The sequence below is a fragment of the Liolophura sinensis genome, chromosome 7, assembly GCF_032854445.1.
Source record: "Liolophura sinensis isolate JHLJ2023 chromosome 7, CUHK_Ljap_v2, whole genome shotgun sequence".
Taxonomy (NCBI): Eukaryota; Metazoa; Mollusca; class Polyplacophora; order Chitonida; family Chitonidae; genus Liolophura; species Liolophura sinensis.
In genome coordinates, this window is record NC_088301.1 from 53,353,093 (window position 1) to 53,380,064 (window position 26,972).

The following is a 26,972-nucleotide window of genomic DNA, read 5'->3' on the forward strand; positions in this document are numbered from 1 at the left end:
TGTATCTCAATTGCACTTTGATTGCAACCCTTCACATGTCCAAAATGGTGAACTGATTCAACACGATAAGCCTTACTCTTTGTGCTGTATTTCTTAAATTTATCTGCATCTATCCGTCCTAACTCCGGGGTAACGAAAATTATTAAGTACAGTATTGAGAAACTAAATGGGTCGAGCTGTCCTTTTCTTTTAATCGGTTTATGAAATCCTGATAAGTAGATCAAACCCTGTCTGCTGCTACAAAAGGAAAGGTACATGCTACAAAAGATTTGCCTCTGTAAAGACTGCCATACAGAGAATGCTAATATTAAGGCGAGTGTATGTTAAGCTGATTTATGTCAAAATGAATCATTTTCCCTTACGGTTATAAGCACATATAATTCTGAATTCACCTTTCAACAAATTGTAAGAAAGCATGCGAACAAATGGCAGTAAGTAGGATCTGAGATTAAGCATTCACATCAATGCATAAATCGATCAAAAAGTCGCAGTGTGTGGTCTTCTCGCGGAAAAGTGAAAAACTTCCATTTTTCGTTATGAAACTGGTTGGTTGCTCGATGTGACATATAACCCTAAACTGGCCTTAGGTTGCTGTGTATACCAGTTTTGTTAATACTCTGTTGAAGGTAATACCCCATATATACTTACGTATCAGCATTTGTAAACTACATATTCTCTCTGGGACTGGGCTTTATTCGATGTCAGGTGAATGTTTATCATAATTAAGCAATATCAACTATGAAAGGCACTTGGGCTTTTAAAAATGATTATATCATTTATTTATATGCTTAAGGTTTAACTCTGTTGTGACATTGCACTTGACATACTGCATTTGTGTTACCTAATTCTCCTTAAGTTATAGTGCTAAGGACGTCTGAGTGACTACTTTTTTAAAGCAAGTTCATAACAAGGTAGAGGCAAATTGGCAAGAGGCAGTTGCAAATATCATGTTGTCGTCGCTGCTCTGGGTTTACCCTTTTACATTTTTAACGGCGTTAGAACGACCTCTGAGAAATAAACACCGTTCATATCTATTATTAAAAGGAACTTCAAGCGTTAAATTTAGATACCTACCATTTGAAATGGAAAAGTATGAAGAATATTTTCAATGATCACGTCGTTGAATTGACTTTTTTCAACGTTGAATTGAATTTTTTAATGTAAATGAAGTGACTCATGTAGAAAAAAATCCACAAAACTTGTTCTACGAAAAACAATTATACCCTAACCTAATTTTACAACCCAAGAAATCATGTTTATTAAATCTGATCACAACACAGCATTTGTCTGATTTGTTTTATTTGATTGAGGATTAAAGCCGTATTGAAGAATATTTGAGTTATACGACAGTGGTCAGCACTACGTTGAAGGGAAACTGGGCATATCCTGGAGGAAACCCACAACCATCCGCAGGTTGCTAGAAGACTTATTAGCGTTCAACCAGAGAGAAAGACTGTGCTGTAGGGATTGAGTGAAAAGTGTATTATATTGAAGGTCAATTTGCCTTTTTACATTCCATATATAAGACTACAGATTCGAGAGCGAATTAGAGCTGAGAAGACTGACCGGCTTCTACTCTACTCAGTATTTCAGGGGAACATTGGGCAGGAAGCGATTTAACCTTATGGGAGCCTTGTATCCGGAACGATGTCACTGGATTAAGTCTGAAAATGAGGACAAGCAGTTAAGAAAACCTAGCACAAGTGCTTGGGTGAACATATTTTGGGGGAAGAGTGCCACGATGCTTCATTATTTTTGTTAAGTAGTTCTTTACTTGCCTTGTCTTTTAGTCGATATAGTTGTTATATCTGTTCTGGCCTCCAATGTTCGCATACTATTTACTATTTTACCAAGAACATCACAAGCTTATGGTCAAGCAGCTTATTACAAAACGAACAAATTACAATTTCCACTATCATAATTTTCTTATCGAGCAACTATTCATTAACATGACTATGCCCACGTTGAAGAGATTGAGGGGGGGGGGGGATATAATGATCGCTATTTTCTGTGGGTCCTCGGGTCACATTTGCAGATTTCACTGAAATAAGTTTTCTGCACATTTTCATTTGGTGTAACCTCAAATAAAGATTGAAAACCAGCCGAGTCTAGGCATAAGTGCATATTTAACGATATCCCCCATTCTGATTAGTGATTGATTTCCATGCCACGTATGTGTCTTATATAACAGGGCGAGTCCATGCCGTCAAAGTGCAGAAGTGTCATGCCGAAGACACAAGATATGACACCCCATCCAGTCACATTATTCTGACACTTAGCCAACCAGTCCTGTTTCCTTGCTATAACCTCTCAGTGCTGGGCGCAACAAGTACCATTTTGAAAGTCATGGGTTTGACCCGGCCCGAATCACATATACATGTGTATTCTGCTCCAAATATTGTCTGATATTGATCAAGCTTTTCTTTCAGTTTTTGTGGGTCCTCCCATTTCTTTTAAAGTTTAACTTTAATATTCAGTGACTTCTGATCGGTCGTTGTTTACAACAATAACTTCTTGACATTATTGTCATTAATGAATGATATGTTGTAATATTATCAAAAGGAGAGCTGGGGGCTTGTTGAGGTTGGACAGAGAAATTCCTATTGGTTACAACAGAACAGAAAGGAGAGCTCAGAATCCACAGATGAACTAATGATCTAACATAGTCCTATTTCACCCTTCAATGGACTCATAATGTCTTTTATATACATAAGAATTGATCATAGATATATTTGCGATGACATGGCCTATAGCCTTTGGTTGTCATGAAAACACAAATTAATAAGATAATTTTTCCCGCACCGAGTCTTAATTAGAAACCGGCAGCATTTCATTACCTTGATGTACACGTGACAACTCATTAAAATAGAGAAATCACAATTCTTACATCATAGTCACTAGTTCTGAAATGAAATGCACGTGTTATATACAAGGCCTTCAAACAAATACGCCGCCTGAAGAAAAAGACATATTTGTGTATGCCAACCAACATATTAGGTAGCTATCTTCGTGAATGAAAATGTTATGATTTGCCCACGGTTTTATTTATGTGCCAACAATTTGTGATTCTTAGCTTTTATTGAAAGCATCATTCATCTCCATCTGGTTGATTTGTGGTGATTTCACTTGGTTTGCGCTCCATTAATGTTCATTCTTTTGTAGGTGTTCCCTGTATAGTAAAATCAGATAAAATGATGGAAAAAATATAACTAGCTGGTTTGATGTTTTCACCACATGTGTCTGTTTTATATGAGTTACCTTGACCAAAGTCTTGCAAAATGTCTGTGCCTTTTGCCATATAGCTAATGGTTATTATAACGCAACAAGACTTAAAATCAATTAATAATGAATCATAAGGCTGAGATTGTAGTCTGTTTAAACACAACATCAACGGATCTCGCCAGATGCGGGTCGCCAATTGCCCTCCGATTACAGTTTCCTGATGCTTGTTCCCGATCACGGCCCTTAAAAGTGCTATCTGCTTTTCCTATATTCCCTTTAGGCGTTTACTCTTCTGTTTAGCATCTTGATCACACTGGTGGAGCTAAAATGGTTTAGTCTCCAGTCCGATCAATGGAAAGCAGCGGCGAGTGCGCAGCTGTTTGGAAAGACTGGGGCTTCCCTCCCCCGCACCAAGCTCGTTCAGCTGGATAACACGCAGGTATAGGGGACCTTAGTGACCGCTCTTGTTGCGAACGCTCGCCTCTACAAGGCCCTCAACTGTTCAAACAAAGACATCAAGCTCATAAACTGCAGCGTTCAACACATCAATAATTGATAAAGCAATTACCACATGAAAAGACCATTGCTAACAGCGAGAGAACTTGTCACGTGCGCCCACATGTACCGTCAACGGGCAAACACATCTCGTGTTTCATGTCCAGTCAGGCGGTGCTTGTAAATATACCAAATGATTATACAGTCAGTCAGAGACAATGCTCACGATCACTTGAACAAAAAAGTAAATTCCACTAATCTTGATTCATGAAGTATGTCCTACAAGGTGTGAACTACAGTCATATTCCTTGAGATAGTTCCCACGCAGTCACCTGTTCAATTCATCTTCCTATAACTGCCGTCACAATGAACTTTCCGCTCCAATAATCTTCAGACCAATTTAAAAAAATAAAAATGTTCAACACTAACTAAGAAAGTATATAATGTGCAAAATAAAGAAGGTTACGACAGTCTGATCCACGGGTAACTTAACAATTATAAGCACAATTCCTTGATCATCAGAGCGAAGTTAACGAGCCGTTTAAATGCAAAGGCATTTATGTGAAAGTGCCAAATCTGATGAAGAGGTGTGCCTCGGCTCTGCAAACAGTTTTTTGTGCATGACCAATAGCCGCGGATTCCCTCGATATGTGCCCGATTTCCACAAGTCATGAACACTGCACTTTGGTAACCAAAAATTATTATCATTGAGACAGTTGTAGTGACAATGTCACAGCCATTCCAAAACCCACTAGTAATACTGGTTTTCCTGCTGTGTAACAATACTGGAGCTATAGGTGTCTCTTATTCCGTGTGGGTATTAGGTGTGGCATACGGATTTGCTGAAGGCAAACATTGCCTTTATCGATACATTATATGTTTCAAATTTCCGTTCATGCCAGCAATAATGCAGCGATAGTGCTTGAGCGAGTCTCTTATACAAGATTTAGAAACAAACTGATACTCACGCATGAAACAGGCCGAAAATTTGCTGACTGACTTCATGCTGACAATATATTTAGCTATTACAGTTGAGAAAAACATTTTCAAGACACTGACTGTGAGTAAATCAGAAATAACTACAGCATTTAATGAGGTAAAAAAAAAACAGCACATGTGATACACGCCCTCGTATCACAATTATACATTTGCATAGCTTTATTTAAGCATGGTAAAACCAACAGAACAAATGTCCGTTTACAGGTCTTATAACAATAGAACATAAATATAAACACAAATACACATGAATCATGAATAGCCACTCTCAATTATTGGTGCTGCTGGAAGGTAACAACTTTTATTTGTACAATATGTATATATAAGTAATATGTAACTGTCTATTAAATTAAAAACTGAAAAATCTACACAATCAATAGTCACATACGAAAGTAATTATGAATGGATACTCTATATGTAGAATTGTGCTTTGGCGCTCGAGAAGAGCTGATCGACCAAAAACAGCGAGTTCACTGCCGTCAAGTTAGTGTACTTGTGAATTATGCATGGGAGTTGCAAAAACAAATAAGCAAGAAGTATCTATGAAAAATAATATAGGGTAAAACTCGGGATTTTTACGCAGATTGTTAGTTATTTGTTTTCCGCCATGTTCTCATTGCAGTATGTTTCTGTCGTGGATATAATTAAAATCGTACAACATAGAGAGTAAAACCAGGGGAGCTAATATAATTTTACATAAGCAGCAGTAAAAACCTAAATGAGATAAACTGACAAGATTCTGGATTTCACCGGTCACCTGTCACTATTTGCCAACGATTACAATGACGTCACTGCAATGTTGTTGCCTGTAGTGAAGTATCCAGCATGACCCAAGATTTTGCTGAACACCCATTAGGCCTGATCCCTTGGCATGGTTTTATGTTACTGTATGCTAAATGTGATGACAACGCCACGTTTTGAGTAATTAGATCAGTGACGTCATGAAATTGCATCAAGTACATGTAACATCGCTGCATTTTTTAAACTAGGCTTACTCAGACCATGCTGCTAGGGGGTAGTACAAGTTGCCATTTAAACATTTAAATGAACAGTTAGAATAAAATGAGGTAATTTGACAAGTGGGCGAATTTCACTGGTTACATGTACGTGTGACCATTTGTCTACAGTGTCGCGCCCTGGTAAAGTTCTCAGCCCCGGATTAAGCGGAATTATACAGAACTATGACACAGAACGCCGGACATCCTGAACGGTTTCTGCATATTTACCTACGAGTGTGGTACTCACTACATATTTTAAGAAGATTAGAGTGAAGGCGTTTTATGAAGTATGTTGCTAATCCCAATATAACCAATGTATTCGAACACCATAAAGGTAGCCCTATCAGACATAGTAGGAGGAAGTTCAATAGAAACATATCCATAATCACGTCAGTAGGATTATCACACGCCACCAATATAGTGGCTGCTCTATGTACAGTATCATATGCAATGCACGCCTTTGAAACTGCTAAGCCGAGTACTTCAAGACGTATCCAATAATTTTCGTAATTTCAACCGAACATCTTATGCTGTATGTGGCAAGACGTGTCATATTATAGATTGTATCGCCATGTTACTATTATGAAAACCCCACTTCATCAACACTTTCTAAAAAGAAGGTATTTAGACAAAGGACTTGATTTTGTTAACCAATCACGTGTTTTCAATGAACCAGATGTTCGCAGAACTTTTCTGAAATATTTTAAAATTCAGGATCCCCATGCCAACGCGTCACAAATGTTTAGTGTCTATGCGTCGAATCAGACAAGATGATAGTTCCAGGTCAACATTCGCAAGACCAGTTCCCAAAACGACGTTTAACAAAACCATCAAAGCAAAAAGAAAGTATATGAGAAAAATACGAAATTAGGACGCAGTCGTGCAAGAGAAGCAGTAAACAATTTTTGATTACTGCTTCTCTGTTCACATATCCAACGTGGGAATGATTGAGAATTGTGTTCCAAAGAATCTCGTTGATAGGGGTCCTAAAATAGCATGAATGAACGAATGCTTGTGATTTTACGTCGTCTTCTTGCCAAATATAGAAAATGGAAATATTGAATCAAACAATAAATCTGTTCTGTATTGAACCTAGTATGCTGGTAGGGACAGTATTATGTGTGTGTGTGTGTGTGGTGGTGGGGGGGGGGGGCTGTATGTGTGGGGGCTGTGTATTCATCGTGTTGAATTAGATGGCCACCCTGGATATATGAACAGTTGCAATCAAACACAAAGGTGATGCATATTTTTATTCACCACAGACTTGAATGTACTAGCTTGGAATACGATTTGAATACTGATTTCACTCATTCGACTGGAACACCCCTCGCGTCTTTCCAGTGTCAACTGTTGACTGCTTCTCTTTACATGATTCTGTCCTAGACTGAATGTCCATTTTGGTTGACGACTGGTACATGAATGTCTTTTTCCACCCATAGATTAGGTGTACGTTTGCTGTACGTTAACCAGGTCACCGTAATAGGCCATGCTGTTTAAACGAGTCCGAATGTACAGTGAGATGTCCAATGGACTAATATATAGAGACTAGCGATTTAACCTAAAGAGATGTGTAAGGGAGTGGCCGGGTAGAAAAATCATAAACTGTTGGCGCTAGAAAGTCAGGCCGGGGTTCTTATCCAGATTATGTTATATTCGCAGTTTTTTTTTTCTTCTGTATTTTGTTAATGTCTTATGTGGTATAATTAACCGCTCCATTACGCCTTCCACATTATCTCTAGCCAGAATTGAACGAGGACGCGAGAATTGAAAGAGGATACGAGATTCAGTAGAGAACACGAGATTCACACGAGGGTGCGAGATTTGCACGACATTCTCTACTGAATATCGTTGGAGTTTCATTGCAATCTCGTCAGAATGTCGCGTTGGCACCCTGATCTGGACTGAATCTCGACTAAATCTCACAATGTCGTTCAAATGTCGCTGTTACTGGTTTGGAGCGAAACCGAGAGAGACAGCATGGCGGCATCCGGCTTCCATAGTATTCTATTTTGTCATGTATATGATCTGTACATGACACATTTTCTAGTCGTTTCAAACCATGGTTCAAGACCTGAGTGTGACATTGTGGTAACCCGGAAAACATTTTGTCAATTTCCCCCACTTAGGGTTTTTAACTTACACTCACCATGGTTCATTTGGATTTTACCTGTGACTGGACTGCCAGCATTTCCCGGGGAAAATACATACTCACATTTCTGTAGCCTTTTGTATGAGATAATTCCCTTCAGCGGTATGACTTTTAACAATTCTGCCACTTCTATTCATCTCATGGCATTGGTGGCAAGACGTGGTGGACAGTTTTCACGAAATTCGCTTTGGACCACGCACACACCAATAGAGCGTATTTCTCTTGAGGGGAAATTCATCAGCCTAGCCCAATGACTGGTTTTTTCACAGTTTCATCAATGCGTCAAATCGTGAAATAATCCTAAACATGGTATTAAAGTGATACAGATTCCATTGTGATTGACAGATGTGAAAGATAGACACGTTCAGGTTAGACCTTGCCTAAAATGACATTTAGGCATGGTACATTTATTCAAGCATGACCATGGCCGCAAGATTTAAACCAGGAAACCCAGTCTCCACTAACAGCTAATAAGCGTCAATTCTGTATCCCTTTAAACAACAATGAAATAAATAATAAATACCCGGTATAGCTTGCTGACAACTGTCGATGATAACTACAGAGAAACAGATCAGCTTATTTAAAACAACCATGCATAACCCAACAGAAGCGCAGCACTGACTGGTAACGATTCTGGTTTAAAAACCCTTTCTACTACACACAACTATAACTATTTCATGTTTGTACACTAACTATTATTAATTTACAAATTAACAAAGACAATGTTTTTGAGATTGATTTGGAAATTGTATTTGAATTACAATGTACTACACAAAAGTATGGTAAGGTCGATAACTATGTTAAAGTGTTGCAAATCCATGTGATGAAACATAGAATTTTACCTTTCCTGGACTTGACTGGAAAACACAATATGACCTTACAAAAAGATAATTCCTTCAGACACCCAACTGAAAACTGTGCAAGAAATACTTTCCCTTATTGTTTTTTTAATTTTAATTTAAAATCATGAAAATATATAAATTGTCAGGTGGACTGTATTAACCACGTTGCTGGGTGTTGGTGACGTCATTTTACGTGTGATTGTTTACAAAATACTTGAAGTACTTTGTTTAATTTGCATTTATATATTTAAGGAGCGGCAACCACCAGTTTACATCAAACCATCCGATTGTTGTGAGTTTTCTGTGACATAAGATCTTTTTCTGTTCAAATAATGCATTCACTGCAGTAACATTTTGTAGTGTCGTAAGGGAAAGCCAAAGAATTTAGTTTATCAGGTAATGTAAGAACAGTTGGTGACTCATATTGTCAGTTTCACCACAATTTAGACCGACGTCTCTTTCTCAATGGACATCTTCTTAAAGGCGTTGGAAAACAAAATACATTTAGTTCAACAAATCTGAACACGTTTATGTCCCACTTGTACTGAATGTTTTACCTAGCAACAACTTGTGGGCGAACAATTTATCTAGTGCATGTCTAATATCAAACTTCTTTTCTCCTGAGTTTCTCCAATTAGCTCGGGATCTTGTATTACAGATACAACTGATACGGTGTCTAATATTGAAATTCAATACCCATTAATTGTCGCTTCTGCAGTCAGAATGTCTGTGTCTTGTTTGTTAGAGAAGTTATGTAATTTGAGATAAGACAGATAATCAGTGCCAAAATAATCTTCGAATTTCTAGCAGTGCATGTAGCAGTTTACTTTTACTCCCAGAACAGACTAGTTTTATGTGGCCCTACACACATAACACATAACTTGCTTAAAATGACATTCATCACAACTACGATTTAATTTTTTAAAGGGATGACATTTAATTGTGAATTCCTGCTGAATTTTGGCCCCAAATTTATATTTACCATATTTTGTCTTCGGTGCAGGTTTCCATCTTGAGCGTTTGTTACCTCTTCTTGCCATGATGAACACTATGCAACCTTCTTTCACCGCAGTTGTTGTAAGCTTTGAGTCATCATCAGCAGTTTCCATCGAGCAACTGGGATGGCTCTGTCCGTTTTCCACCATAAACACCAATCAAATAAGTAAATCAATTCAGCTGCAAATCGGCGTATATTCGCACCGTCAATAATATGCATTAATGAAGGAGATTTGGAGATTCTTAACTAGAAATATAATAAACTATGAAGGTCAGGTCGGTTTCATGAGGTGTTCTTGGTATTAAGTAACCCTGAGCTTCGTGGCTTCAAATCTCTACAACATTGTGGATGCAAGTGCTTACTTAAAAACCTAAATGCTGTCGTGAATTTCACGAGAAGGGTTACAGCGTAAAAAATTTATTTTTCTGATCTTCTGCATAAATGTATTTTTCAGTTCTGGACATTAGTGTATCAATGTAATTAGAGGCGTCCTAAAGTGTGATTTGCCTTACATCAATCCCACGCCTAGCAGACGTTACATACTCCTGCATCCTTTAGCGACTAAGAAACTCAATGTTGAACGGACCTGTTTTAATTATTCTTCTCAGATTATTGCGTCTACATACAGGGCTACTTCACTGGACAGAATTTAAATCAACCGTACTGTCATGGTTCAGTGGACCGTTAAGTATACATGCTCTGCTTTCCCAATTTTGTGTATCAGTGGATAGTCATACTTAAGCCATTGCAAACGTTCACCCATTCAGTCTTAAAGGAATTACGACGTCACACCAAGAATTATTTTAAACGAACATTATCAAGCGGTTGGTTTACTTGCCGCAGGATTAACGCAACAGGAGGTTGCGAGGCGGATGCATAGTCAAAGAAACACCACATCACAAGACGTAAGGGATCGACTATGCTTTCGAAGTCTACGGGTAACAACGCCTGCGCATGATCGATGGATTCGTTTGTCTCACTCGGAAACAGTGGTTAAATAGCCAGACGTTACACAGGGTAGAACCATTCCAGACCATCGTCACATAAACCCACAAACCGTCAGAAATCGTCTGCAGGAGATTGGTTTGCGGGCACGACATCCTGAGATCTTTCCGTCGTTACGTCACAACATCGTCCAGCAAGGTTGAGGTGGTAGACGCCCTGCACACCCGTGGCGAAATGTAGGCTACTGTTACGGTGGAATCGCGTTTCCACCTTTTCCATTCAGATGGGCGTCAACGCGTGTATCGTCGTCGGGATGGGGAGGGGGGCGTTACTTTGACGCCTGTGTTATAGAGAAAAACAGTTTTGGGGGCGGGTCAGTGATGGTGTGGGCAGGTCTCACACGCCACAGAGACTTTTCATCCAAACAATGCTTGCCCCGTCAATGACCATGATACGTTAGTGACGTGACTGGAATAGCCATTTTTTGTCTGCTCACTGACAATAGGTTGTTCTTGTTCATGAACAGATATTATCTATTCGAAAATGGAAAAAAAATCCTCTTAGAATAATGCATTTATATCTACTTTGTTGAGTGAGTATATAATAAAGTTGAATGACAGTTCATTAGATAATTTAAAATTTCTGTTCAATAATGATTTGGCTACATCAGTCATGGCACCAGCCAGTAGAAATCATCGTAACAAGAAAGAGCAAAGTCTGATTTTATATCCTTTTTCTATTTACCAAATGGCCAGGATTATAATGGGGGGTTATCATGAGGATTTTAAGTCCCATGTTTTCAGCCTGTTGCTTCGGTCTGTGCTGAAGTAACAGACTCATACTCTGACTGCAAAGTGGGCACACTATGCATTTGAGAAAATCTCAAGCTGTTGAAGCGACATGGAGAATACATGTGGACAGACACGGAGAATACATGTGGGTAGGGTCGATGCTATACAACATCCTCTGTGATGTCACTTATAGATGCAATTTCATTTTGACACCCGTTTTGTTTTCAGCTGAGTAAATCATGCATTGTTCACTGCCAAAGGGCACAAAATTACGCCAGGGCACAATGCCTCTGTATATATACTGAAACGCGTTAAAAACGCACAAGAGGTAAAGAGTGGAATTGAAGCTAAACCAAATTGTATTTCATGTGTATCACATAAGTCGGTTACGCATTTATAGTAATGACAAGTGTGACTGGAAAGTAATCAATTTTAATATAGAGGATATGGTAGACCGAAGAGTTCCAAAGACAAAGTCAGTACTGTATACGACTACACATGTTTGCATTGCATGCCACACAACGCCATCTCGTGGACACTATCTGTATCAGCCTATGGATAACAACTTGTGGTATCCTACGCCAATCACGTTGTAGGACAAGTGCGAGATCTCTAACGTTGACGATTTGGGGTTAACGTGCAATACGCTGACCCAGGTAGCCCCACAAGTGCTGGATGGGCGACAGGATCTAGTGCTGGATCGGGAGATAAAACAGGCCATGGCATAACATGATACATTATTCTGTGCCAGGAAGTCCATATAAGTACGTGCTGGATGTGTCTGGCGTTGTCCTGTTGGAAAGTATGCAGCTATAGGTGTTGACGGAAACAGCGGAGAGCGTGACGTCTTAAAATGGCGTCCCTGTAGTAAACTGCATTAACACGACCAGTGTATACATGGAGCTGTGCTCCGTGATGAAAAGTGATATCGCCCCAAACCATCACAACTTCGTCTCCCCATGAGAACTCTTCGTCGAACTACGACTGTTCTGGGCGCCTTAAGTGTTCCCCACGATCTGTCGGTCTTCCTTGGCTTTTGGCACATGTGGTTATCATGGGCGTTGTCGGTGTATGGTACGCCCCATCTTCTGAAAGTATTACGGTTGACTGGAGGTCACTTAGAGTTACCACCCGTGTACGACCCTTTGAAATATGTCAGCGCCACGAGTGTCTACATGGTTAATCTGAACCAATGTTAGATATTGACTTATTCTAATCGAAGTGGACCCAAGATGTTTCAAGGAACTAATAAACATCCAAGCTTCTGTAAAAACACTCTGGATTATGTCCTTATGACAACTTGAACGCAGACATGGGTGATCCCGTAATGCGGAAACCATTGCACCACCGTGACAGAAAGTCTTGCTGGTTCAGTCTTGTGAAGGTACTGTGGTGACATTCAAACCATGCTGCTATGGCCCTTATAATCAGGCCAACTTCAGTGAGGGCAATGGGGCGTTCCCGTTCCTCCAATGTCAATCGCGGCATTCATTCGAGATCACTCGTAGTTCTACGTGATCCTACGGTATCGAGTCAAGGCTCGTGTATAGATGTTCGCCATCTACCTCTAATTGAATTAATCAAAAACATCCAAAATAAAAATGAACTATTTACTCATGTATTACTTAATGAATATCAAGTTGTTCAACATGGCGGCGACCACGACAGACAGCATAAAAAGAGTTCGAAGAAGTAATCGCGTATGGCAATGCAAGCGGTAGCGTTTTCTGTAGAGTTGAAGGCAAAGCAGGTTACAGCACTTCGTTCGGAATATGAGAAAAAATGATATCATTGAAGTCTAATCTGCAGGGTATGACAAAAAGCTTGTATATCAGCTTATGCCTTGGGTCATCCAGCGTCCAGAACACAGTGAGGAAAACACGATAATTATTGTTGTATCCCCTCTGAAATCTGTTATGCAAAATCAAGGGGTAAATATATTTAAATCGATATGGTTCAGCTTGAGCACGAGCAGAGATGATAATAACCGCCAAGGCCTTTAAATAGTGCACTGCGCAACTGTTCGGTACGTTCGCCATCACGTGCAGTTGTGTACATAAGGCGAAAGTAGTCATCTCAGATCAGGTAACGTAATGCACGAGCGTCGCTTTCGATGTCGTTGCTGAAAAAAAGCATGGCCCGCAAGTATATCACAGATGTAATCTCAACGAGGGCAGTAGGTACATTCCTATTTTAGAATGTCGCGGCATTACGTTCTCATTGCTACCTCGCGGCTATTTCGATTATGCAAATATCTTTTGAATGCCTTCCCTTCATATTCGATATCTGTATCCTAAAGTAATGATAATTTGAATTTTTCTTGCTTTCAGGTGTAAAAACGTGTTTTCCAGTCCTGTTCTCTGTTGCGTTTTGGTGATGACTCACTTAATGGCTATCAAACCTGACAACGTCTTTAGAGCTTCCTTAAAGTCTAACCATGGATATTTCCGTTGTTATTCTCAAACTATCATGATATTTTCACTCATTATGTTGGTGCTTTTTTAAAGCGGATCAGTACAGATTACCGGTAACCCAGTTTTATAGGATAATCAGATATTGCTCTGACGTTAGGTTTAGCAAAATTTTCTTCTGCCAAGGATGGTTCCAAACCAACGTCATAGCGCGCTCCATTGTCAAAAATGTCGAGGCTGTCTGTACAGCTGTTCGCTTTCAGCATCAATAAGGAATCTTGGGACCACGCCGCCTATGAAACAAACAATCGACGTTGTTCTTGTGATACGTTGGTAGACATAAACTTTAAAAGATATGGAACATCAATATCTGCAAACTTAAGACGGTGAAAAGGCATATAATTTGATGGCTAATTTTTGTCTTAAACGCCGTGGGAATTTCATCAACTTTTAAACGGAGCGGGCTTAGCCCAAAGCTCAGCTGCACATACGTACCACAAAGCTTCGCCTTAATCTAGAGCCATGTGGACAATTTCAATTAAAATAACATCTCGAACCCAACTCGAATTTTTTAAGTGGAGCAACCTCTGATGCTGGTTTGGGGGCTATCTTTGTCCGAACAAAATTTTGGCAAACCTGACATCAGTGGAATCTCGAATTGGTATAGGATGGCCTTAGTCAGTGTTAGGTCTTTCGGTACGGCCAGGCAACGAACATTGGACTCTAAACTAATGAATTAGCATACGACTTATTCATTAAACTAACTGGAGAGGTGTGATATACTTAATGTCGACTGTGAGTCAATCTTTGAGATGTAATTAAAGGGTGTTATATCTTTAAGAGCTTGTTTGGAAAGGTTAATGGACTTTACCGATGTCTAAAAGAACGACCAAAGAGGCCTGATCTTTGTACGTTTAATTCTTTTCTTGACATAAATTTGTGTCTCTTTTAGTATGGAAAATATAATTTCTGTGCCACTTTTTTGTGTATGGGCCTAATCCGAGAAGGCCCAGGCGTTGGAACTTGGATTAGAAATGACGCGGTCGCTTGCGACGATCAAATTGTTCCATAGTTTACCATGTGTTGATTCGGAGAGATGTCGTTGGAGAGTCCGCGTCATTGCTTATGCAACTCCACTGTCCGAGCAATTCTCGGACTAGTTTTGTAGTCTACATCCAATACTATAAAAGGCGTATAGCGTAAAGAATAAATCCAGAGCAGCGATAACAGTGTTATAGTTCGCAAATGGTCACACGTAACCAGTAAAATACGGTCCTTGTCAATTTACCTGTTAGGGTTTTATTTTAACTGTTCATGTAAATGCATATATCGCAGCAAATTACACATGTTTTAGCACATGGCTTAAGAAGAATTAGGTACAAAACATGCAGTGATGTTAATTGCAATTTATTCAACGCCACTGGTCTAGAAATTCTCAAAGTGTTGTGATGTGATCACATTTAACGTACAATCACATCAAAACAATGCAAAGACTTTGGGGCATAAAACATTCCTTTAAACTCGCCCCTTGTACATGGGAGCGAAGATTCCCAAGTATGGTTGTATTTTAATGAGACAATCTTCACGAAGCAACAGTGTTAAAATTACATTTAATTAAAATAGATGGTTGTCTTATATGGACAGCCAAATTCTTATTCTGTTAAGTGTGACTTCAAGACAGCCTATCAATCTATTTACCTAACATGCAAAGTGTTCCACGAATTATTATCATCTTCATGCTGTTACTAGGCGGACATCCCATATATGTGCTCCAAATTTACCAGTTCTTTGTCATAATCACGGCAATCTGAAGTTGAAGATCAGTGTTTGATACACCATAAGGTATAGTATGTCATTTCTTTGTACCTTACAAAATGATCTTTTGGAGTCTCCCTAGAAAACAGTGAATAGCTAATTAATAACTATAACAAGAAGTGGTGTTAAAAATGTATAGCATTTACAAACATAAAGTGATCAGAAAAAACTCATACTGGAGATGTGAACAAACGTAATTTCAGGCATGGTGAAATTTATCTGAAACCTTGTTCTCCGTCAATAATTAATAGGTTACAGGAATCCTTAAGGGTGATGTTTGTAGCTTGAAGAAAAAAGCATGAGGTCAGGCAAATAAATTCTAAAAGTATGTTGGGATGCATTACGTCACGTCACCAAAGTTTAACATAAATTTGCATGTCGACTGAAAGAAAAGCCATCAAAATGTTAGCAGAACCACCAGATATCAGGTGTCCAGTTGAATTACATGACCATAAATACGAATTTAATGCAGATGACGGCTTTAACAAAAAATTTGGCATGAAAACACATCAATGTGTGTTTTTGTCCGTAATCTCTACCCACAGTTTGCAGGGTCTGTTGACACTGCCAACTGCTGAAGAGTCTGCGTCGAAACAGACATTCACATGGCAAAAAACCAGCACGCTGCCAATCACAAACTACCAAAGAACTGAGAAAGTATATGGACTTTATGGTTCACATTTTTCTACCAAATATGCATTTAAACTTGCCGGGCAATAATGGGCATTGGATAAGTCAATCAACCTAAACGATCGTGTATTTTGTTCTTTACATTTGAGGAACAGATGATACTGTTGTAGTTTTATGTCACAGTCATGAGCCAAGATAATACATTAAGCTCTACACCCCTTTCAGGCATCGATCAAAGGATCTTCCAGCATGCCTTTAAACAGTCAAAAAGTATAATTTCACGTCGAAGTTTGTTTTCTTTTCTTGTAGTCTTCAACGAAAGAGAATGACTAGGCTTTCCATGAATTGTAAGTGCTTTTATTCATCAAATGGTTCACAAAAAATTATATATAATAGGCTCTTTAGAATTGGCCATATATTGAACCGGAAGAAACTTGCATTCATTCTAATTCTGTAGACTAATGATTCTCTCAGGTATTGCTAAAACAATATGTGGTCTGAAATTGCATAGATAGAAACAGACTTTGATAATTTGATAACCTAGTCAGTAATTCGATAATTGTGTTAAGTCTGTTAAAATTTTGTTAGGTGTTTGCTAAGAAAATAATCCGCTCGACATGGACACATTTAATGGCAATTTTCCTGTGCTTCAGTAGGTGTTGCCAAAAACCCAGTGTTTCTCTGAGGAATGTCTGAACGTTAACCGTGGCCATCTTTGTTCCGAAAATGTCCTGTACACGACAGCCCTTGTTTGTCATGGTGCTGTTTCCAGGTAGGCCAGGTCCATCAATTCTGATCGTTCTACCACTGGTGGGACCTCCACATGCGGGTGTAATATGGATGTAGGAGACGAGACACATCAGGAGAAAGACCAGCAAGAAGTTTTCTTCTTTTATAGAAAAGAAAAAAGTGCGTATGCTGCTTGACAAAGCATACTGAACACAAACATAAATTTAGATAAAGTGACAAGGCCTGAAATGTGAAAGTGTGTCTTTAATTATATTGTATTCCGGCATAGAGTAGTATTCTGCTGGTGGGATAAGCATCATTGAGGTCTGTTCCCTTTGTATTATTTTGATGTTATTATATGTTAAATGTGATGACAAAACAGCACGTGTAATTCTAGACCAGTTTCGTTCAGTAAATTACAATGAACATCATTGCATTTATTTTTGTAGCTATGCATTTATATAAACAGTTAGAATAAAACCCCACCGGACTGAGATAAGTTGATGATACAATTAATGGCGTACAGCATATAAAATGAAACTATTGCAGCGCTGACATTGGGGTAGCTGGCAAGTGGTCACACTTAACTAGTGAGAAAAGACCTCTTGTCAATTTACCTTAGTTAGGATTTTATTCTAACTGTTCATGTACATGCCTAAATGGTAGCAAATTAAACGTCCCGTTGCACCATGGCTTAAGCAGAACTAGGTAAAAAAAAAAGCAGTGATGTTAATTGCAATTTATTAGACGTAACTGATTTTACGTTGGTGATTCCCCTCTGTGAAGTTCAACGCTATAATAGAAAATCCGCTTGAAGGATTGTGTTTATTATAATCAAAACGTTAATATCACATTAATATTAGAAAGTTCCAGTTTCTGGTACTAGATTCTATCTGTGTTTGATATATACGACCACTTGTTGGTTTCCTTTGCTTCACTTTGAGATGAGTACACATGTTGGTTTGCAAACATCACATTTCCCTTTAGAAATCAAAAACTATCGATGCTATCTACACTTCGGACGACTAAGGGAATACGTGTATACCAAACATATGGGCAGGTACGAGTGGTAAATCTCAGTGAAATTTCTGGGTTGGATCAAATGACAGTGAAGCTGAGCATTACGTAAAAACAGCTCATGTAGCCTTTGAGCCAAGATACGGGCATTGTATTCATCGTTTTTTCTTAGATCGACAGTCTGGATACATGAACAGTTGCAGTAAATAGTTTGATAATAAAAACTAGCATGGTGTACGATTTGTATACCGATTTCATTCATTTGCATAGAACATTTGCAAACTTGCCTTATTTATTTATTTCATTCTCAAGAATATTTCATGGCCACGGAGGCCCTCATTGAAAACTTTTTGTCTCTTTCTCTTTGCATGAATCCTCCCTAATTTCTTTTCCTTACCTTAAAAAAAGATTGTATTTTATGAATGGAATTGCATAACTTAGAGTACAATAGAGCTTTACTGATTGCTATTAACATTTTTTTGTTTACCTAAATCAGCTGTAGCCATGGTGCTAAGGGGCGTTAAATTTCTGCTGTTTAAGCATTCACACGATCAGTTATAATAAAATATCAACTGAGGTAAATTGACAAGAGGTCAAATTTCACAGGTGACGTGTGGGCATTTCCAAAGTGTCATCCTACATTACTACTCTAGTTTTGTTTGCTCTGCTGTAGTATGTTATATTAAACAAGACTAAACAGAGTTTGCTGTTTAAAAGATAGACTGTTGACAACGAAACCCAATGATTGAAGTACCCTTACATTTGAAGGCCAAAAACGAAGGGCAAAAAAATTTCGAATAGCCAGCACGCACCTGGCCTGAGGTTCGAGTGTATGAAATATGGCGGACATGGGTTCGACGTCTCAATTTAAAATTTTCAGTGATTGGATTAATGTTAGAAGAGAGTTTGGAATAATTTGTGGGCTCTTATGGGGTGTATACCAGACACTGGGATGGACGCGATTATGCAGAGGTAAGCGAAATTTTCCTGCTGGGTGAGATGTATGCCATGTATGAATTAACAACGGCTCGATGAGCTAAATAGTGGCTGGAATTTGGAACATTCTCCCGCCACTGATGTGGTTTCTTGCGGCAAGAGGAAAGGAAGGATATATGTAGTATTAAGCAACATTCTATGAATCATCGGATAAACAAAGGCTACATCCCAGCTTAAAACGGCATTTTCTCTGGACCCATGTCGAAAGAATCCGTTGAAAGCCCTAGTGCCGTTTATACATTTCTTTACACCAGCATGGCATTGATATTTAACGGTTTTATACCTTCAGGAGGCTCTATGCGGTTTTGTTTTTATTTACCGTTTCACTGAAAATACCCATCATTTCCGAGAATTTGCGGGAAGTTATCCTCTACTCAACAGTTCACTAGTATAAGTGATATACTGTTGAACTGATTTAAGCAACTATAAAAAGTTTAACCAGCACACATAACCGGTGAAATAATGACACTTTATAAAAGACCATATCATGAAGGCATTTTTATCTTAGTGAGGGTTTACCACCAATCTAAAATACTACAAATACAAATCTACAATATAATAGAGCTGAGCAGATTCTTATCCACTCTTACATGGTATGTGATCGTCGAATTTTTACATGTAAGGTTTTGTATTTTTGTGATCTGCTTTGAATATCCATGTGTGTTATGAGTAGCCTAACAGTAGGTACAATTATCTCCATTCTGTATCTTATGGATGAAAACATATACGATGTGTCATGAAAAGCGGTATACAGAAAAGGTTAAACTGCTAATATCCATGCTTAGATCCTAACAACTGATCTTAATCTACTAGGTCACCTCTTTATTGATTTAGTGTCAGGAAAACAATGCCAGCAAGGGAATGTTGCTAGAGAAGGAGAGACATTTCGAAATGTTTCCACGCTTGGTACAGTGGCTCTGACATTGCCGAAAGGGCACCTGTCGCCAAACGCCGAGAGCGTCACTGTTAAATGAGTAAGGATAGTTTTGTCACAAAGCACAGTTTGCCAGTAGGCTGTATTAACGTCACATATGCTGCTTATTATTTTTGAGCCGAATGTATGATATTACGGTAAATAATACTGTCGTTAAATTCGAGAGGACTCGCATTGTGAGACATACACCTACGCTTATAACTGCTCAAACGGGTTCCCTGTAATCAAAGTCTTCCATTACTGTGTCAACTTAAGGCGGTGTTGACGTGCCTCAGAACTTGAGAAACATTCAAGCCTTTAATATAAATGTCACTGTACTGGTGCTCAATAATACAACAGAAACTATAATGCCTTTATTTCTTTCTATAAACATCTCCACAGTTCTCCAGGGAACTCCCAGAATCACAAATTTCAGATTGAGTTTCTGAATGTTTCTTTTGGATTCCATTAGTGATTTGCATGAAAAATTACATTCTGCAAAGGGTGGTAGTTATGGTATAAATGTGGTATCAAATAGTACTTAACCTTGCAACCAACATACTGCATACACTCTCCCCCCTCCTCACCTTCACTAAGATTGTTATGGTTGTAAATACATAATAACTCCAGGTAAGGTGTATGATTCCCCTACGATCACGTCGCCATTCCATGAGGCCAACACCGGATTTCTTCTGTTAGACGTGACACACACTGTCGTCGCTCCTCTGCTGTAGTATATTGCATCCAAAACAATAAAAGCGAACCTTGCTTGCCTCATCTTATGCGAACACATTGCTTTCTTTACAGCAAAGATAAGTTTGTGTAGCCGTCAACAGCGTAATGTCTTTGGTACATCAAATCCAGGACGTATTAGATATTCATACACCAGCCACCTCCAGCCGTTGGGTATACATTAAAGATCGGTGGCCGACAGATTGGGAAGTCGTTAACTGCTACCAGCTTGCGTGTTAAATTGAACTTTGAGAAATTTCTTTCGCCTTGACGGTTGTTCGTGTTGAAGACTCTTTGAAGCTCATCTCATATGACGTCACACTTTGCTAAATCATCACTGCCGATATAGGCCGTTTCCGGTTTTCTCGGCTATTGTGGTAAAAATACGACTGTCATTAGCGTGACAGAGGAAGTGTGAGGTACTTACAGACGGGAAAAACGTCACCTTTGAGAGTTTTACAATCCTGGGGAAAGGCGGGAAACATTTTGTTGAATCATTGATAAATGTCTCTGTAACATCTAGCCAAACAATCTGGCATCACCTTGTCCTTTTGAAGATTTTTGCGGATTACTGTTATAGAGAATATATAAGTTCGTCTTAATCTGCATGTCGAGCTTCCTCCTCGGGCCACCTCTATCCAAAAAGGCAAAGTTTAGATAAATCGTTGTCAATACGCATTTCACTGAGAGCTGTCTATATGGACAGACTTTTTTGGCTTTGATGAAACTATATAATTTCTTTCCCTATACATTGTTCTTGCGGCTGTGTATACTTTAACGGAACTTTGTTAAACGCAGAACCTTGTTGTGGTGAACCCTGGATTAGTGTCATGTTATGTCTGGTAATGTTAACATTTCAGTAAGGTACATTTTAAGAAAAGAGAAAGAAAACATCATTTTCTTCAGCTTCTACTATTTGTTCATATAATGAACTAACATTTCTCAATAGTTATACAAACTCAGGTAATGAAATCCTTCCTACAACTTGGTAGAGGAAGTTTGCATTGTGTACAAAATCACGGTGTCAGACGTGAAGTTTTTTATCATCATTCTATATCATGCAAACCTTGGACAATACCTTGAATATTAATTGTTTATTTAGTAGTTCTAGTGTGAATGGTCATAATATGGTTATAACATAAGAACTTTCATTCCTATAAAATGCCCGCGAAATGATCGCACATCAAATGAAAAATATTAAATCATAGTCAAATCATGAGAATTAATTAGGACTTTATTGTCGAACTCAAAACATTTGCCTCTTAATAATTCCTATGCCCCCCCCCCCCCCCAACACACACACACAAACGTGAAATTTACTAACTACACCGGCCAAGGTGGTTGCATAAAAAGTTGTTGGTGTTGCTTTTTTTCCTATCTTTTAGTTAAAATTGAGCAAGACGGTATAAAAACGCACCCAGCCTATTATAAAAAGACACAGCAGTATCTCAAACCTAATGAAGATTTGTCGACCACAGCAGTCTGGTCTGATGATGTTCTGTATCGATAAAAAGTTTGCGACATCCCTGTGACCAAAGCCAAGGGAGATTTCAAACTCATATCCACCCAGGTCAGAAAGGAAAACCTCAGTCGCGACCACATGTGTTCTTTTAAGCACCACTTTTCACATCTACAACTCACAGGTAAGGGGAGCTTACTCCTTTAAATATAGCTGTCAAAACAGAGATTCTGGCAACATCCGGCAACCAAAATGGTGTTAATTAAAGTATATGGTGACCGTTTCATACTAGATTTCATCCGGTTGCGTGTGGACCATTCGTCCAATATGACAATTTCATCGCCACCCTATTTTTACCCGTTATGTTCCTGTCTTTTGTACCGCCAACTTTATATTTCGGATCGGGCGCCCGACAGCACAGTTGGTAGAGCGTCCGCTTCGGGAGGCAGGGTCAATCCTGGGTTGGCTCACACCTAAGGCCTTAAAAGAGGAAGTTGTAGCTTCTTGGTTGAACCGTTTCAGTGTAATGACTCGGGTGCGACAGTTTACTTGCCTTCGGTAAGTAGTCTCAGTGAAGCAGCACTAGACAAAAGAGCGTCTAGTGCACCCTAAGGACTCCTTCGTCGTCATATGACTGAAAATTTCTAAGTACGACGTTAAATCCCAAGCACTCATTCACTCACTTTATATTTCAGTTATCCTGTAAAGTTTCTGCTAATATTGTGCAATACAACTAGAATGGAAAAGGCCTCTTTTACGTCATCAAAAGTGCTTATATATTACATAACACAATTAATTTCTTGTAATTTATATGTAGCGGTATGAAAGCTTTAATTAGGTCTGAGTAACAACGCAAATTTTGCCCAACTATGAACTCATTTGAATACGTAGAGTACACATGCTGCTCCGCATCTACGTGTCGAAACAGGTATTGGCGGCTGGTATACGAATATCGCCTAGATTTCTATACCCGTGGTGCAGAAAACCAAACTGGACGTTTCGGGTCAATAATCAATGGGTCATTGAGCTCTACATGAATTGAAATACACTTTTGGCTGACTTATACTTGTCCATATGTGAATATGACTATTTGTAAAAAAAATATAAAAGAGTTATCTGAGAAAAGATAAAGACAAAAACAATAAATATGTTTAAATTTGACCTTTTCTTTTATTTTAAAAATTGTCATGATATGTCCACGGTTGGTTGTTATGAGTCTTGACCCTGGGCGGTGCAGAGGTCAAATCATTTTAAGTCGGGCTGTCGACAAGACAATGACAAGCCCTCAAATCAAGCATTCAAACAACAGTTGAATATCAAAGTTCACATCATCAACAAAGTCAAAGTTATCTCATCATCAGTATTGATCCTGCGCGGTGCAGAGGTCAAACTTTAAAACTTTAAATTTGAAATTCACACCATCGACAAAATCAAAGTTAAACTCATAATCAGTAATAGTACCGGTATTGACACTGGGCGGTGCAGAGATCAAATTTCAACACTTTCCATTCCAAATTCACATCATCAACAAAATCAAAGTTATTCTCATCATCAGTATTCACTAATTGACCCTGGGCGGTGCAGCGGTCAAATTTCAACATTTTCCATTCCAAATTCACATCATCAACAAAATCAAAGTTCTTTAGAAGACGTAAACCAAAGCAAACCGCCACACATAGTGTAAGTTAGGAGCTCAGCACAAACAGCAGCCGTGAACAATGCCAACAACCAATAAGGCGGGTAAATGAGGCTAGCCAGCCAAAACTCTCCCGCCAGGGGGAGCCGCTGTCCATGAATGGTAGTGGTTCAACATGGCTACTTCCACGTATGCTGGCTGGACAGTGACTAAATTAAAAGTTGAGTTATCGCAGAGAGGGGCAGCATTGTCAGGTCGGAAGGAAGCACTGATTGAAAGGTTTGTAGTCTTTTAGTTTGATGTTTTATGCAATTGTTTTTCAAATATCACACTGTTTTGGCATGAAAGATACGTGTCAGAGTCGGTGTTGTTGTTGTAATTTACATGTAGCTAGGCCTACGTTGTACACGTGGTAAAAGAAAATATGGTTTTAAAAAAAATGGATATAACCATAAAAGTCATGGTTGTTGATCAGCACTTCTGCTAGTGTTCCTATCCCCAGTTTTCAGATAATTCTTTTTTTTCTGCCCTTGTTAATTATAGGCTTGAAGCGTATGACAGAAACAGAAATTTTCAAAGTGAAAACACCATTATTCTTCCCGACCAGTGCGTGCCTAACTGGCCTAAGGAAGGTTTCAAGCAACTTGTTCCAGAACATAAGGTCTTGCTTCCAAAAGTTACTGCCACACAAGTCGAAGGTTACTTCAAATATAGGATTGCAGTGGACAACAACATGACGCAGGATTTGAAAGCTCTTGAGAAGGGAAAGAGACTAGTCGAAAGCCAGCGTATTACAGCCTGCAGCACACACATTACAAAATGTGACGTGTATTTCACAGGCATTGTTAAGGCTGCTATGAAGAAAAAGGTGAGTTAATTTTATATTTTTGACATCTATGATAATTTGAGGTCCAGTCTTTTCTGTAGACAAGTTCCAGGTCGCTGCATTCCAGCCAGGCCTTATCCCGCAGTATCAAACAAATCGTGGTATGGGTGAATACCTTGAAATTATCTTGATACTGTCCACACACACCCAAAATACCCCCAAAGAATTCAATAAATTATTTAAATTTTAAGTTTTATTTTATAAAAAAAGGGAAGAAAAGGCTTGCTGGAAGTTCTTTCCGAAGAATTTTGAAGGTTTTGCCCAAGCCTATAACCCTCTCAACGTGTATTCGTTTTGAGGCAATACGTCGGTCATGTATGACATCAGTTGGCTCCAACTGTGATTTTCCCTTTAACATTGTTGGGGTATTTACAAACACATCCTGATTGGCAAAAAGATCTTGAACTAAAATCCCTCTATCTGCCATGATGCTATCGTTCGGACTAAACATATCTCCGTTAAGTAAAGCTGATCTTTCTATGATCTGTCTATCACTGGCAGAACCTTCATAGCTTTCACTTACAAAACTAACTAGCCCGCGAGGGGTACATCCAATCATGGTCTTCAAAGTATTCCTGTTTTTGTAAGTGGAGAATGTCACACTCTGAGCATTCACATGAGCTGGTTTGGCAATAGGTACCTCTGTAGCGTCTAACACAACTCTTGTTGACCCGAACTGTTTAGCAAAACTTTTTGGCATAGTTTGTTGAACAACAGACTTTGGTGGCCACAAACTTATTTCTTTCAGTTGGAAGTAAAGAAAGTTAATCCACTTGTTTACTAAGAATGAAACTGTGCTTTCACTAATGCTGAACAAAATGCTAAGTTCTCTGTCTTCTTTGGCTTGTCTCAGTTTCATTAAAACTAAAAAGAGTTGATCCACTAGCTCTAAAAGTGTGCACTTAAAATCTAGATGATAGACAGCTGGGCACAGTAGATTAAATATCAACATGAAATGATTGTAATCATCCATCCCTGTGTAATATTGAACAGCTCTTGGATTGTTCTCGTATTTACGCACAGACATTCTACAGTCAAAATCTGACAGAAGACTACATTCTACTGCAGCATCACAGGATTTTGGTGTGAGTTCAATCGGTTCTTCAGCTGTAATGTCTGGATCTGGAGATTCTGTTTCAAGCTCAACTTCATTTCCAATGTCTGCTATGACATTCCTTCCAACACAGTCAAGAGAAATTGTCTTCTTCTCATGCCTTAACTTCCTTCGCAAGGACGATGCAGACAGAGCACCAGAAAATTTGAAGATGGAGGGCACAGCATCTGGCTTTAACCTCTTTCTTTTTCCTGAAATAAAACAGAATACCAAACAGTAATAAAGAATTGTGGATTGGTTGTATACATGTACATGCACATGTTGAAATTGTATGTTGCATTTAGTCACACAGAACCTAAATAACAAAGTCACATGCACAAAATCAATCTACAACTGTCAGTAAAAAAGAATACAGTAATGAGGAAGGTAATCGCTTTTCACAAGCTGTCAGTATGACGTATGGATCGAGAGTTTGTATACTAAAACAACAACAACAACATTACTGGCCTTGTGACAAGATTAGATTTGTTTTATTGTCCATGAGAAAGCGGAATTCAGCTGTGGAGTGTAAAAACAATATTTCAGGATATGATTCGATTATGGACAAGCTGTATGTTTCAAATAAACAAACCTAGATATGAGCTCTCGAAGTAGTCGGCATCAGTGAAGTGGTCCCCGCACACACGATCACACGGACCTGGCTCCCACACCTTTTTAGTAACAGGATCGATCCTTCTTATCGCCACATTCCACCTTTGTCTTAACAGCTTGTTTCTCGGAAAAGTATGGCCTGCAGATGCATTTTTACACTGAGGCACACAGCGATACTGTGGCATTATCACCGAGTTCACTCGCTATCACTCATCGTGTTTACTGCCTAATGCGTCCGCCATTGTTGAAGTCAACAACTCATAGACACTTGCGCCCCCTAGCGGATTAATGCACTGGACAACCCCATTGAACCGCCGGTCATTTTGAAAAACTCTAGCCCACCCTGTAACATGCTCAGAAATATATGATTTCCACCTAGTGACAAATGTACTCCATCAGTCAAGAAATGCAGTCGGATTGTTCTCTATATCTCTACGACAGAGAATCGACCCCCCATTCTTAATGACTAGACCTCCGGCAAAGCAGTTCTACCTTTTCCTGGCTTGATTCATAGCAGCGTTGTTGCCCGAATATCGCCATTCTAATCTAGGTAATATTTGTGACCAGATTATTTTCATATTCGGGAACTCATTCATGGTGTAATCAAA

The 26,972-nt window shown here is 38.9% G+C and overlaps 1 protein-coding gene across 2 annotated transcripts; it reads right to left on the bottom strand.

The window, feature by feature from the left end:
* Positions 1-23,337: 23,337 nt before the first annotated feature.
* LOC135470158 (uncharacterized) lies at positions 23,338-26,735 on the bottom strand. 2 transcript variants are annotated; one of them, XM_064748936.1, is made up of 2 exons: positions 26,411-26,735; positions 23,338-25,964 (listed from the first exon to the last, which is right to left on the bottom strand). In XM_064748936.1, exons 1-2 carry the CDS (start codon positions 26,547-26,549, stop codon positions 24,853-24,855), a joined length of 1,251 nt encoding a protein of 416 aa, XP_064605006.1. In that variant the 5' UTR covers positions 26,550-26,735; the 3' UTR covers positions 23,338-24,852. The 2 variants fall into 2 exon arrangements, with proteins under 2 accessions (XP_064605006.1, XP_064605005.1); XM_064748935.1 differs by having other exon boundaries at positions 26,345-26,735.
* Positions 26,736-26,972: the final 237 nt, after the last annotated feature.